The sequence below is a fragment of the Typopeltis vanoorti genome, chromosome 16 (genome assembly GCF_054136105.1).
Source record: "Typopeltis vanoorti isolate ZY-2024b chromosome 16, IOZ_Tvanoo_1.0, whole genome shotgun sequence".
NCBI classification, from domain to species: Eukaryota; Metazoa; Arthropoda; class Arachnida; order Uropygi; family Thelyphonidae; genus Typopeltis; species Typopeltis vanoorti.
The window spans coordinates 71,461,669-71,477,664 of record NC_143564.1 but is presented as its reverse complement, the minus strand read 5'-3'; the positions used below and the strand labels follow the sequence as shown (position 1 = coordinate 71,477,664).

Here is a 15,996-nt window from a genome sequence, read left to right as displayed (position 1 = left end):
CTTTTAAAATCACCCGAAGATTAACTTAGACTTACCATTCAAGGAGTTTTCTGACATCTAGACTACTGTACTTAGAGTTGATCGCTTGGGGGGGTTTCTGGACGATGTGGAGATAGTTGAAAGGATTCAATGGCGAGTAACCGAGATGGTTTCGGAACTGTGAAATGTTCCGTATGAGGTAGACTGAAGATTTGTGGGTTACAAAAATTGACAGATAAACAGAAGAGAGGATATAGTAGAAACACACACACTTCTACAAGGGTTTTATGGATTGGAGGCAGAAGAAACTTTTGAGTATATGACAAGGGAGGAAGAAAGAAACAAACCATTATCATTGGAAGCTGAGTAAAGTTGAAGTTAGAAAAGATGTGTTTAGATTTTTTTCTTTCTTTTTTCGCTACGAATATAGTGAAGGCGTGGAATGACTTGCCAGGTGTTTGTAAGTGCTTTGCTGTAGAGCAGGGCTTCTTCAAAGCATGGCCCGCAGGCCACTTGTTGCCCATAGAGCTCTTTGCTGTGGCCCTTCGGCCATTTTGAAAAAATAACTACTTAACATTAAAACGCGATTAAATAAAAATAATTTAATAAATAAAATAAGAAAAAAATAATAAAAAATAAATAAAATAAGAATTGTAAGATAAAATATCGAATGCTGTGCATTTGATACTTTACATGAAATCCTATAAAAATAAACATTAAATAGACATGCTTCTTCAGCTATCCACCAGCGCCAAGTGGTACTTAAGTACTAGTACTAACGTCGCAGGCAGATGGCTGAAGCAGTAGTTCGTTCGAGCGCGCTGTCTAGTGCCTTCCAGATACATCTCGAAGGTTCTCGATACTTCTTTATTTTCATATAAATACAAGAGGATCTTATCCACAGTCAGTCAAAATGATGAATTGTGATTTTAATTTTGTACGTGATACTTGTTACAGATTAGTTTCGAAGATCTCGCCATTTTATGCCAGTGCTTTTATCCAAAAAATTCGGAGTTTTGCAGAAGTGCCAGCCAGGCTACAACTGCACGGTAAGCGTTTTTTTATTTTATTTTTTTATTTTAAGCTTCTCACACTTCACATCGACAGAAATGGAAAAACAAATAGATAAGACGATATTTGAGAAAGTATATCGTAAATTTATCAGACTAGGCGAGCTGCTTAATAGCAACTGGCCAGGAAATGTGAAACTTTACGATACGTTTCCCCCCTCAAGAGTCACAGGGATTACGCCGATAAAATGGAGGAACAGTTGGATTCGGTAATCTCTACTTCATCAGATTTCGAAGACGTCCGCGCATGCAAGAAGCGCAAAACAACCGTAGAATCACCCAAAAATAAAGAAATGGAACAAGACGGTCTAGTTTCGGACCCCACTGCTTCTCCCAAAGAAAAGGTGCCTCCGATCATACTAAGAGAAAAACACCGATGGTCAGCTCTAAGATCTACTATATCCTGTTTACAAATTGATTACACAAAGGCCAAAAATGTGGATGAAGGTATCAAGATACAACCCGCCACGGTGACAGATTATAGAAAATTAACAAAGAAAATGGACGGCAAAAAAATTTAAAAGTGGTCCTCCGTGGCGTCTCTGAAGACATTGATCCAGAAGAGATAGCTGCCGATCTTAAGTCACAGGATCTGCCTCTTATAAAGTTCAGCAGAATGTATAGATCTGACAAGACTCCTAATCCTTGTAGAGATCCACAACATATACAAAAATATTTACAATATAAAATCAATCTGCTGGCTCATCAGTCCACCAGAGCCACTCCGGAAAAGGGCATCTTCTGAGCAATGCCACAGGTGCCAAAAGTTTGGCCACGCCGAGAAACTGTGTAAAGCGGAGTTTAAATGTCTGAAATGTGAGGATAGCCACCCAACCAATATCTGTACAAAGCTGAAAACCACCCCGGCTAAATGTGCCAACTGCGTTGGCCCTCATTCAGCCAATAATAAGGGATGTGCTCAACACCCGAAGAACAGACGAGTTGGAAACAGCTAAACAGTCTTCCTCCTCTAGAACACGAATATCAGAGGCCCCTGCACCACAGCCGGACTCAGCGCCACAATCAGAGAGCTTCAAGAATAGAGTGTACCAAAGTCAAACAAGAAGTTATGCAGATGTGGCCCGTTCAAACATGTCGACACCGGAACAGAATCAGCAAACAGCACCTACACATCTTACCGCTGTTATTACTGCCTCTCTTGCAAACATGCAACAAGACTTCAGCATGTCAAACCCTTCAACAACCTTCACTAAAAGATTCCTACGCGAAACACAGCCCATCCTCACAACACTTATAAATGAATAGAAACTAACTAATTCCAGTCTCTCTTCAGATCATTGCATGGAATGCAAATAGCCTCAGAAACAAAATTTTAGAGCTCCAAGACTTTACTCATCGATATCAGCCAGATGTTATTCTAATAAGCGAGACACATCTAAGACCCTCGGACAGCTCCCAAAATAAGGGGATATCTCCTATACAGATCCGACAGGCTAAACTATAGAGGTGGCGGCACTGCCATCTTCATTAAAAATTATATCACAAACCATTCTGTAAAAATCCCTCCAACCACTAACCTTGAGGTCACAGTTGTGGAAGTATTAACTAGCTCGGCTGGCAGACTGAAATTCTACTCAGCTTACAACCCACCCTTAAAAACTCCACTGCACTCTGATCTAAACCATCTTAGGCGTTAGAGAGTCCATCATTATTGTCGGGGACGTAAACTCCAAGCACCCTGCCTGGAATTTTAGAACCACCAACAAGAATGGCTGCATCCTTTCCAACTATATAAGATCAAACTATATTGTTGTGGCAGGCCCCACCGAACCAACTCATCTCAATACGTTTGGCACTGCTGACATCGCTGACTTAGCTATTGTGCATAACATTAAACTTCAGTACAACCTAAAATCATTGAACGAGATGTCATCTGATCAATCATAACCCAATTCTGCTACAGCTGGGAAAACAAGAATACCTGTCTTCTTCCTCTTACTCATTTATATCGTGGGAAAAATTATCAAAAGTACTCCGGGATTACATTGGACCTGTTCCTTACATACGTTCAAAAAAGATGTTGAAACAGTAGTCAAAAGCCTAACCAAACAAATTAACTCTGCTATAATGGCAACCACCTCCTACAAATCTTCCCCCAAGCCTGAAGACATTATGAACTTGATCAGGGAAAAAATAGAGCAAGGAAAATATTTCACAATACCCGCACAACACAAGACAAACTGTTCTTAACAGACTAAATGGGGCAGTGAGAGATGCATTCAAAGCTTACAGAGATCAACTATTGGAAGAAACGTTAGCTTCTATCTCACCTACTGATCACACTATGTGGGGCCTACTGAGGAATATCAGAAACAAAGGCAGATCCCTTCCCCCTATACTTTCTCACCAGGGCCTTGCTCACACAGACGGAGAAAAGGCAGAAGCCATAGCAAAAAATTTAGAACAGTGCAAACCTTCATATGAAAACCTAGATTTCGATCACTTGTATAAAATTCACAGACATGCCAGACACTCACTCAAACTTCCTGATACCAGTGCTGACCATACTTCCCCCAATCAGCTGCTGAAATATGTGATAATATTAAAAATATAAAGAACAAAAAAGCCCTTGGTCCAGATGGCATCACAAATAAAGTGATCAAGCTGCTGCCCCGAAAAGCTGTAGTGCACTTGACCATCATAAATGCAATCTTGAGATTTCACTATTTTCCTATCATTTGGAAACTGGCTGATGTAATCCCTATACATAACCCGGGCCAAATCCCACACCTGCCTCAAAATTATCGTGCAATCAGTCTCATCTCCAACCTGGGCAAGGTTGCAGAGAAGCAGCCTCTCACGACTTCAAGCTTCAGTAAATGAACTAAACATCCTTCCTAAAGAACAATTTGGTTTTCGGCAATGCCATAGTACTACTCAACAAATCCTCAGAATTGTTGAATATATTACCACCAGCCACAATTGGCGTCAATACACCGGAGCTGTTTTTCTTGATTTAACCAAAGCATTTGACAAAATAGTGCACTTCGGATTGCTGCATAAACCTATCTCAGCCGGTATCTCACTGAAAATGGTACACTTAGTTAGATCATATCTGCAGAATAGAAGCATGCAAGTCAAGATCAATGGTACTACTTCATCCGCGCCATATCTTGGCCAAAGTTCCACAAGGATTCCTACTGGCTCCATTGCTGTTTTCTGTATATATGTATGTCGAATATCCCACACAATCCGATGTCTTCCATCTTGGCCCTGTATGCGGATGATACAGCAATACTAACCAGATCTCTCCGACCCCACTTCGTTACCAGAAAGCTACAAGAAAACCTTCTAAAACTGGTGGGTTGATTCTCCAAATGGAGATTGGAAGTCAATCCCCCAAAAAGCTCAGTCACTCTTTTCTCGAAAAGGCCAATATCTCCTGCAGGAGATGTGTTATTATTGGGATGTGGTAGAACCGTTGCTTTTGACTTTTATTGATCTATTCTGAAGATATGAATGGATTAGATAAACCATTGTTAGTGAAATACCGGCTGAGATAAGTTTGTATAGGAGTCTAAAATGACAAGATTTTGTCAAATGCTTTGGATAGGTCTAGGAAAACAGCTCCTGTGCGCTGGCGCCAGTTATAGCTGGTGGTGGTGAAGTATTCCACAATTCTGTGGATTTGCTGGGTAGTACTATGATGTTGCCGAAAACCAAACTGTTCTTTACGGAGGATGTTTACTACGGTTTGGAGTCGTGAGAGGTTGACCTTCTCCGCAACCTTACCCAGATTGGAGATGAGACTGATTGGACGATAATTTTGCGGTAGGAGTGGGTTATGTAGAGTATAGTTATATTTTATGTAGAGTATAGTATAGTTATAGTTATATCACCTGGCTGATGTAGAGGGATTAGATCAGCCAGTTTTCAGGTGGAAGGAAAATAGTGACGTCTTAAGATTGCATTAATTATAGTGGTCAGGTGCACTAGCTTTTCGAGGCAACAGCTTGATCACCCTATTCGAAATGCCGTCTGGTCCAGGAGCTTTATTGTTCTTTAGGTTTTTAATAATATCATATAATTCAACAGGTGATGTGGGTGCAATATGGCCATCACTAGTATCTGGGAGTTTTAGTACATGTCTAACATGGCTGTGAATTTTATATATGTGATTGAAGTCTAGATTTCCATATGCAGGTTTGCCCTGCTCTTACAAATTTCTTGCAATGGTCTCCGCCTTGTCCGCATCAGTGTGTACAAGGCCCTGGTCAGAGAGTATTGGGGGAAGAGATTTGCCTTTGTTTTTGATGTTTCTTGGTACTTTCAAGACAGAGTGATCAGTAGGCGAAATAGAGGCTAATTTTTCTTCCCATAGATGGTCTCTGTGTGCGTTGAGTGCATCTCTCACAGCCGCAGTAAGTCTATTTAGATTTGTTTTATCTTTTGGCGCACGAGTGTTACGAAATCTTTTCCTGGCTCTGTTTATCTCCCTGATCAAGTTCATAATGTCTTCAGGCAGACGACCAGGATTGTGGACAGAATTGTAGAATGTGGCTACCGTTATGGCGGAGTTAATTAGTTGGGAGAGGCTTGTAAATGCAGATTCTATATCGTCCTTTGTACGAATGTGAGGAACGGGGTCAATACTATCCCTGAGCACTTCCGACAATCTTTCCCACGATATATAGTAGTGAGAGGGAGGAGACAGGTATTCTTGTCTTCTTATGTGAAGTAGTATTGGGCTGTGATCAGATGACAACTCATTTAATGATCTTAGGCTGTATTGAAGATTAATGTCCCCCAGGATAGCTATATCCAGGATGTCCGCAGTTCCAAACGTATTAAGATGAGTTGGTTCAGTGGGGCCTGCTACAACAGCATTGTGTGATCCTATGAAGTTGGAAAGGATGCAGCCGTTCTTGTTGGTGGATCTACAATTCAATGTAGGGTGCTTGGAGTTCAGATCCCCGGCTATAATGGTGGGTTCTCTGACGCATAAGATGGCGTTTAGGTGAGAGTGTAATAGAGTTTTTAGGGGTGGGTTGTAAGCAGAGTAAATTTTCAGTCTACCAGCCGAGCTGGTGAACACCTCCACGCCCGTGATCTCAAGATTAGTGGTTGGTGGGTTGTTCATAGAATTGTGCTTGATGTAGTTGTTAATGAAGATGGCAGTGCCACCACCTCTGTAAACCAGTCTATCACTTCTGTATAGGCAGTAACCCCTTATTTTAGGGTTATCTGAAGGTCTTAGATAAGATTCGCTGATTAAAATAACATCTGGTTGATATCTGTTTGTGAATTCTTGCAGCTCCAGAATTTTGTTTCTTAGCCCATTCGCATTCCATGCAATGATCTGCAAAGAGGCTGGAGTGAGTTTTCTACTCATCAATGAGTGCTGTTAGAATGACCTGTGTTTCACGGAGAAATCTTTTGGTAGAGGTTTCTGAAGGGTTTAACAAGCTGAAGTCTTGTAGCATGTTGGCTAGAGAGGCTGTAATAATAGATTTGTAGGTACTGACTTGTTTGTACGGGTCATATCAGCATAACGTCTTGCTGCTTTCGGTTCACTCCATCTTTGAAGGTCTCTGACTGTGGACGCCGAGCCTTCCGCTGCGGTGCAGGGGCCTCTGGTGTTCTTGTTCTACAGGAAGAGGACTGTTTGGCTGTTTCCATCCGTCTATTTTTTGGGTGCTGAATGCATCCCTTGTAGTTGTCCGGGGGGGAAGGAACTACAGTTGGCACATTTAGCCGGGGTTGTTTTTGGCTTTGTGCAGTTGGGTGGCTTGCCCCACATTTCAAGCATTTAAATTCAGCTTTACATAATTTATGGGCGTGACCAAACTTTTGACATCTATGGCACTGCCCAAAAGATGCCCTTTTTCGGAGTGGCTCTGGTGTGACAATGAGCCCACAGATTGTTTTAAAGTTGTAGATATTTTTATATATGTTATGGATCTCTACGAGGACTAACGGCATGGGAGATTTGTTGGATCTGTACATTCTGCTGACCTTAACAGGAGGTAGATCCTGCAAATTAACATCAGCAACTATATCTTCTATATCAATGTCTTCACGGACGCCACGGAGGACTACTTTTAAATTTTTCCCCGAGCTAAGTGAAAAGGTATGGCACTGTATACCTCTGTTGTCCATTTCTTTTGTTAGTCTCCTATAGTCTGTCACCGTTGTAGGATATATCTTTATTCTATCGTCCACATTTTTGGTCTTTACATAGCCAATGTGCAGGTTGGACATTGTTGATCTTAACGCTTCCCATCTCTGCTTCTCTCGTAATATAATGGGAGGCACTTTTTCTCCGGAAGAAGCAGTGGAGTCCGAAACTTGATCGTGTTGTTCCATTATGTTGTCTTTGAGAGGTTCATCTGTTGTTCTCCGCTTTTTGCGTACGTGAATTTCTTGAAAATCAGAAATAGTGGGGTTTGCCGATTCTGACTGATCTTCCATAGTCTCTGCGTCAACCTCTGTGACACTTACCGGGGGAAACGTATCACAAAGTTTCACCTTTCCTGGCCAATGTTTGTTGAGCAGCTCGCCCAGTCTGATGAATTCCCGGTGTACTTCTTCAAACGTTGTCTCATTTGGCTGCTGTTCCATATCTGTCAATGTTAAAAAACAAAACAAAACGCTTACCGTGCAGTTGTAGTCTTACTGGTACTACTGCAGGACTCAGAGCTGATTTGGTGAGAGCACTGATTTGAAAATTGCATGATCTTTAAGACACATAATAAACGCAAACCACCAAATTCAATCATGTAGAAGCGAACCTCAATTCACTACCGCTCACATTCTAATCCTAATCAAAACTCTACCATTCGTAATCAAAACTCGGAAGCTAAACAAAAGAATCAAATTTGCTTTTATACCAGCTGCTGATTTGTCCCATAGTCATCACTTACTCTTCTCCAGCCTGGAGCCATACCTCCAACACTAATATCCTCAAACTGAAACGTATACAAAATAAGTGCTTACGAATGATTCTAAACGCTCCATTGTTCGTCAGAAACAATCAACTTCATCGAGATACAAATATTCCATATATTTTCTCTTTCCTACAATCATTACTAACAAAGTTTTTCCTAAAACGTCCATACACCCCAACGATCTAGTTCAACAAGCTGTAGCCCACGATGTAAAGGATATATTTAAACATAAAAGACCGAAAGCGATTTTAATTTCCTATAGCGATACATAATCTCCATTCATATTCAGGGCGAGCAAACTGCTCATAAAAGTTTTCCCTCACTGTAGCCGTAACAGATAGCAGGGAATATGAAAAGTATCTTGTTTCACCCCTAAAGCCATTAATGTCAAATGTCACAGTCAATCAGTCGTGAACAGTGTGATGTTCGTGTATAAGCTCACGCAGGGGCGTCGTGTTAGCCATAGCCTATTGTTGTTTTATATTGATAGGTTTTTTTGCAATAATGTGAGACATTTTCATATTCATACACGGCCACTTTGGATCATTTTCTGGGTTCACCTTCCTTCGCTATGGCTTCTACGAGTAAAAAGCGTAAATCAAGTGATTCTTGTCGTGTTTCTAATGAAAAGTGGACCAATTTATACTTTTTTGTGCCGATCGACGATAATACAGTGTGTTTAATTTGTCGTGAGTCAGTGTCAGTATCAAAAGAAATACAATATAAATCGACACTATGAGACAAAGAATGCGTCCAATTTCGATCACCTTCAAGGGCGGCTTCGTGTGGACAAAGTGAACCGTCTCCAAATTGATATTTAAAATGCCAGCAGGGTACGTTTAAAAGGCAGAGGGAAGAGAGCGAAGCGTGCGTCAAAGTAAGGTATGTAATAGCTGAAAAAAATTTAAAAAATCAAAAGCCTTCTTGGACGACGAGTTTGTGAAAGAGTGTCTCATCGCTGCTGGGGAAATTCTGTGCCCAAATAATAAGGAAGTATTTAAAAAACCGTGGTTGTCTGGGGTAACTATAGCACGACGTGTCGAAGAACTTACCAATGCCATTGAAGGAACTTCAGATATGAAGGACATCTCTGCTCTCATTTCACAACTGGCTATCTTTTTCCGTGGCATTGATCAACAATTCACCATGACAGAAGAACTGTTAGCGCTCGTACCTATGAAGGGAACGACGAAAGGCACTGATATTCTTGAAGTCGCCAAGAAAACCATCCAGCGTTTCGACCTCAGCTTAACCAACCTCGACAGTGTGATAACTGATGGTGACCCTGCTATAGTAGGAAAGAACGAAGGGTTTGTTGCGATGCTACGGAAAGAACCGGAACTAGAAGGAAAAGATTTTGTCCATTGCCACTGTTTAATCCACCAGGAGAATTTGTGCGCGAAAATTATTGGATTTGAGATATGACAGACTTTGTCTTTGTGGCCGACATCTCGTTGCATATGAATGACCTAAACGCGGCTACAATCCAAAGATCAACTGGTGCACACGCTGTTTGATCACATCAAAACTTTTGTGGCCGAGCTCAAACTTTGGGAGGCACAACTCGCAAAAAAATACTTAACTCATTTTCAGCTTCTCGCTGAGTCCAACTGTGTTGCGCAGCGAGTTCGAAGAGAGATTTAGTGATTTTCGTAACCAACAGTCTTCTTTACATTTATTTTCAATGCCATTCAGAGTCAATGCTGCCGAAATGCCAGGCTGAGTATAAATGGAGCTACTTGAACTCCAAAACAACTCTTCTTTGAGAGAAAAATGATTCAATATGCACTTGCTTACATTTTACAAAGACTACATTTCTGAGGATGCATTCCCTAATCTTCGCCGGCATAGGTGTGCTTTGTTAGGAAGCACATACTTATGTGAGCAGTTCTCCAGAATGAAGCATGTGAAGTCCAAGACAAGAACTGAGATTACGGACCAACATCTCGAGAATACTCTGCGCATAGCGACTTCCAACATTGATGAAAACATCGAGAAGCTGGTCAAGGAAAAGCATTGCCAAGTTTCTCGTTGGCATTGTAAAAAATTAATGTTTTCTTTTTTCAAGTACTGACTGTATTTACTTATCAGGAATCCAATGCCGTAGCGTGGGGATCCCTGAGTTTGCCGCCCCTCTCAATACACCAAAAATACTACAAAAAGTCAAAACGACAAAATGGGAAATAAATTAAAAAAACTATGTTTATTTTTGAAGTAAAACTTTAATTCCAACATTCTAAAATGTTATTTTCCTTGCTTTTCCGTTAGCAAAATCGTCGATGACATTATCGAAGTCTATTTCATCATTCAATTGCTGTTCTATAGACAGTAAGGCAAGATTTCTTAAACGCAATGCCCCCCGAGGCGGACCTCCCCCTCCACCCTTCCCTAGCTATTCCCCCTGCATGAACCCGACTTCTACCTATGCTCTTACAGCTGAGTTTGTTTATAGGATTTTATGCAAAGTATCAAATGCACAGCGTTCCTTGTGAATCTAGAAAGCATCTTACAATTCTAAATACCGCAGTACGGCTTAGTGGCCCGCGGGCTTCATTGAAATTTTTAATGCGGCCCGCACCGTCTGAAAGGTTGAAGACCCCTGTTGTAGAGGAATGAGAGGAGAGGTGTTGTGTAAACAATGGTTACATTGTGTATCTCGTGCTGAGATTTTGGATGTATTGTGGAAGATATGACAGATATATTGTGAATCATGTTTGTGGGCCTCCCGTGATGAGTCTTTGGACACTATGCAGATACCCCTTAACAGCCACAATAATAATAAATTTAGAAAAGACGGGCATATTTATATGGTTTTAATTTGATTTAATTTTTTTCTGAAAAGTAATGTATAGAAAATCTCCCAGTAAAAAGAATGGCATTGGTTTGGAAACTAACATAAACCCATAATAACACCTGATAAAAATATATAAACTCCCTATGCAACTAAAGTGGCAAAAATGTTGTTATATAACAAATATCAAATTTTATTATATATCCGTAGTATTGTACAAAACAAAATCATTCATTTTTAAGCAGGGGTGGATGACTCGTGCATAGGCACTGCGGAACTACAGTACTCCAATTTTTTTCGATATATAAATATATTCATTAATTTATTTATATTTGCTTGTAATATTCAATTTTATCATCAACAATCCTATACAATACTCTTATTTTGCATAAAAATGATAAAAATCCATCTTATAGCACTTAGGAGGGCAAAGGACGCTAGTAGCACTGTGTTTACCACAGTGTCATATTGCTACGCGCGCAAGTATATGCATGTCATAGTGAGATGCGAGCTATTAGCGTAATGCGGCACTCTCCATCGCGCAGTTCCACTGTTGATTATATGAAATTTGCGCCAATAGTAGAGTGTTCGTAGTGCTTATCGTGTTTACTCCGTCTCTTTAAATATTTGGACATTACAATTAAAGGATTTAATTGTAATGTCCAAAAATTGTAAATCCATTTATTTAATTACAATTAAAGGAATGAATTTTATTTTTAAGTAATTTTGAATTATACTAAAGTGTATAATTTTATCTATGATAAACAATATTTTTCACGTTTAATTTTTTTTTAATTTTTACCATAATTTTGATATTTTATCCAAACGCGTATACACCGTACTTACAGTGTGTATGTATATTTCGAAAGTTGCAGCATCCCCACGATTTCAAGCCACAGACCGCCACTGTTTTTAAGATACTCACGCTTTTCGCTAGACAGTACCTTCTCCCTCACCCTGCAGGAATATGACATTATCTTTGTCCTAAAATTTCTGGCATGTTAAATCAAGTTTTTTTAGAAAAGCAGAGCCCTCATCTTCCGCTTTTTTAATTTTTACACGACCAAGTTCTGTTGACCAATCGTTCATAATGAAAATATCTTTTTACACTGGTGTGAATTTGATTGGCTAATGCGACCTGACTTACTGATTTTATCGGTCAGTATTCGTTCAGAAAGTTTGTACGTTATCCCGAAAAAGAAAAGTATTCTTAATAGTTCTTGAAATTGCTACACCACAGATCCCCGAATAAGTTATCTCCAGACTTACAAGATACGTCAGTGATGTAATATTAACCCGAGATAGCATTGCTCCGTTACGGAGGTAATAAATTCAATAACGATTTAAAAATAGTCGGTTTTTAAAAGTAAGATTTGACAATGAACGTTTAGTAATGCAATATACTGTCTGAATGCTTTCGATACTTTGAAAATGGAAACCCCTTTTTCAAGGAATGCCAGAGTTTTCAATACGGACAGCTTGAGCAACTTAAGTAATGACTTCTGTTTTTCACTAAGAAGAAAAATGGAAGGTAAGTTTTTTTTTCTGTGGAAAAAAAATCTGTTGAAAAGTTTGAAGAATAAAAATTTTTTTTTACTTGTTAAGTTAAAAAAATACTCCAAAAGCAATGCACAATCCACTAAGTGAAACTTTAAAAAAATGATACAGATATGTAAATCAGTTTGACGTCATTTCCACAGTCGTTGCACATAAACGCAACCTATAATGCATACGTTCGCATCTTCTCTTAATGAAGGCGTGAAGTGGCTTGAAAAAGTTCCATGTTTGGTAGAGCAGGGTTTCAGGAGTATGTAAAAAATTCCGATTCACTCCCATTTTATTAGTTGAATTTGTAGATAAAATATAGTTTTAAAAATGAAGTAATCGAGAGGAATGTATGATATTTAAAAAATCTCTACCCCCCCCCCGCCGAAAAAAGGGAATATAAATTTTACTACGAAGTTTTCTAAACATGTTAAAAGTCCCTTCCAGGCGATATTAAACATTTTCATCAGAAGATCACACTGGAAATTATGCAATAGTTTCTACTGTCCGATCACAGATACGAGAACCTTGTCTGGCAATGTGCCAAGAAGAGTCAATTAATGTTGAAGGGGAGAAAGACATAAGACGATGTACGAATTCGTCACCAACACGCGAAATCACGAAAAGAAAACTGTTTTGCTGTACAAGCAAAATAGTTACCACTTTAAAAACTAGAATTTTCATAAAAGAAAAGCGAATTTTCCAACCTATAATAATAAACACTCATCACTGATTACCATATTATCGGAATGAATTCCCCTTCTTCTGCTATGCGATAAGTGTCGTGAGGTATATAGTGAAGTAGAGTGCCCTCCCCAACATACAAGTCAATCTTCGAGTTATTCAGAGAATAACATTATGTTGCCAGTTAGGTGGATCCCAGTTTTATTTGTTTATGGAGAAAAATTGTTTTTTTTTTTTTTTTTCAGTCGGGTAGTCGATCTTGCGCAGGTGGGTAGGGTTTTTCCATACCAGAAACTGAGGTTTTCCACCTACTTCTCAGAAAAATCTACGTAGAATTTACACGATTTCAGATAACAATACTAGTGTCAGCGTTTAGGATCACGTAATGGGAACAATTTTCTGTGGTATTCTCTCTGCCCGATGATTTGCAAATCGTCAAATTGTTAGAAGTCTTCAACTGGCGATGGTTTAAAGTGATGACGGGCTGCCTACCAATTTACAGAAGTCAATTAGAGTTAAATGGGCTCCGCCTGTTCCCGATTGTTGCCCTTTTATTCTCCCAGAGGGAGTCCTTTGAAGATGAAAAAGGAGTTAGACAATGTATGTGAGGAAATTACTTGGAATGCACAATATGACTGTCTAGATTTAATTCGAATAATGCTAATGATGCTGGATCTAATATCCACTTATATAAAGATGTTAATTTAACCTGCATCCTTGAATCAAGCAGGTCAAGGTAGCATTGATCCTTAGTAGTTTCTTTTAAGTTATCTTTGTTTAACTATAAAAGCTTACGCCATCAGTATAATTGATGAATCTATGTTTATTTATTTCATTTTATTTATTGTTTTGTTTTGTTTTTAGATAATGAAGACTTTTGAGTGTACAGGAAATAAAACTAATCTTGATCTTTTCGTTGCAAAGTTTACTGTAAGTATTACTTCTCTATAATGAAAATTGTCTTCGATGAGGACGTTTCTTTTAATATCTTAATTATATGTTTTGCAGACATCAACGTCTCATGGAGAGAATGGGCAAGTCTGTTGGTTATTTAAGTAATGTTATCCACTCCTTAATTAAAATGAAAAGCCAAACGGCTAGTTTTCTGGCAACTTAATAGAAATTAAGCGGATAAAAATCCTATGTCGTTTGGCTTTTCATTTTAATTAAAAAATATAAGCACACCTTTATGGCATTCGCGAAGTGAAGGTATGTAAGTTCTTTTCACTAAACTTTGATATCTTCCAGGTCAACCTACTCACTGATGAGACCTCAAAAAAGGTTGAAACCGGTCTGGGTAGTGACCTCTCCTCATAATGTAATGACAGTATTACATCTCCTAGGAGCTGTGTTTTACATTATGAGAGAATATCAAGAATAGTGAGGGAGCTTGCTCCACATTTGCTTCGAATTGCCTTCGCCGATAGTTTATCGGCATTGAAACTCATATAGATCGTAGTTATCGATCTTGAGTTTCACTTACTGGCTATATAACAACATAGGATTTTTATCCACTTAATTGTTATCCACTCCTGTTTAATGTGGAGTTTTAGGTCTGATGCTTCAAGTGTTTCAATGAATTTTAAGGATTGTGTAATGTGTTAATAATATATGTGAAATTCTGGTTTTGTAGTGTAGCTGCTAGATTAACTGGCAGAGACGCGATTATAGTTTTCAAGTTATATAGAAGAACAGCAAGTTAACAACACAGGTAAGTGGACTGTAATTGGGTGATTCGATAGGCCTAACCACCGTTGGAATCGCCACTGTTGATTAATTACCAAAAGCAACCGAATCGTAGGCTCACTGCCCTACTTTGTTGAAGGTTTTTTTCGTAGCCCTTACATAACTCCAGGAGACTCCCTATTGGTATGGAAGGCATCAAGGAAAACGATTAAGACTCTAAACAAGGAGGAGGCAATAGAAGTTTTAAAACTTATCATGGCAAAGTTTGAGACTGACTTGCCGGGTTATTTAAACCTGTACGCCCAAACAAATGATCCAGAAGTAGAGGATGAAGAATCACAAGGGGAATTCATAACTGTTCCAACATCTAAAAAAACCCGTCATAACAACTCAAGGAAGAGCACTCAAACAAACGGAGAAGAACAGGATCTTATGGAGGATGACTCACCCACACAGGACGCGCTGAAACTCGGAGAAGGTCCCCCCCAGTTATTTTACGGGACAAGGAGAAATGGATTTCTGTCATATCAGCCCTCAGGGAGCAAAACATCACATACTCCTTGGCAAAAAACTCAGATGAGGGAGTCAAAATCCAGCCAGCCACCGTCACTGACTACAGGCAGGTGACATGGTTACTGGACACCAAAAATCTTCCTTACCATACATTCGCTTTACCGTGAAAAGACTCTAAAGGTGGTAATACGTGGAGTCACAGAAGGAATCACTCCAGAAGAAATCTCAGCTGATTTAAGCAACCAGAACCTGACCCCAATCAAAGTAAGTATGATGCTCAGGTCTGATAAAAGGCCAATGCATTTAGTACTCGTGGAGATTGATAACACCCAGAAGAAAATATATGAGCTGACTGCTGTCTGCGGCCTCAGAATTAGTATGGAACTTCTAAGAAAGAGAGCGTCAGCAGGACAGTGCCACAGATGTCAGCGGTTTGGGCATGCCCAAAGCCATGCCGGGCCAACTTCAAGTGCTTAAAATGTGGTGAAGGCCACCAGACCATCATATGCACCAAGCCAAGATCTACGCCAGCTAAGTGCGCAAATTGCGGAGGTCCTCACCCTGCCAACCATAAAGGATGCATAGTACACCCAAAGAACCGCGGGGCTCCCAAAACCGCTCATCTTTCACCCAGCAGTGACCCCTGGGCAACTGTGCAGATCGCCATCCAGTTCAAATAACCTCCACCTTGACAGCTCAGAAAGGAAATAAACCTGAAACCAGGACCAAAACTCATGCCGAGGCTGCACGATCCAAGAATACTTCCTCCAACGAATTTACAAGCTCCAACCTTACATCAGTTCTAACTGCAACAGGAATT

The 15,996-nt window shown here is 39.7% G+C and overlaps 1 protein-coding gene across 1 annotated transcript in view; it reads left to right on the top strand.

Moving 5' to 3' along the window:
* LOC150098120 (uncharacterized) overlaps positions 1–15,996 on the top strand; it is a 34,826-nt gene that overhangs the window by 9,685 nt on the left and 9,145 nt on the right. Inside the window, exon 4 of the mRNA XM_090406133.1 lies at positions 13,842–13,907. Within this exon, the coding sequence (XP_090262259.1) occupies positions 13,842–13,907 (66 nt within the window). The remainder of the gene's footprint in view (positions 1–13,841; positions 13,908–15,996) is intronic.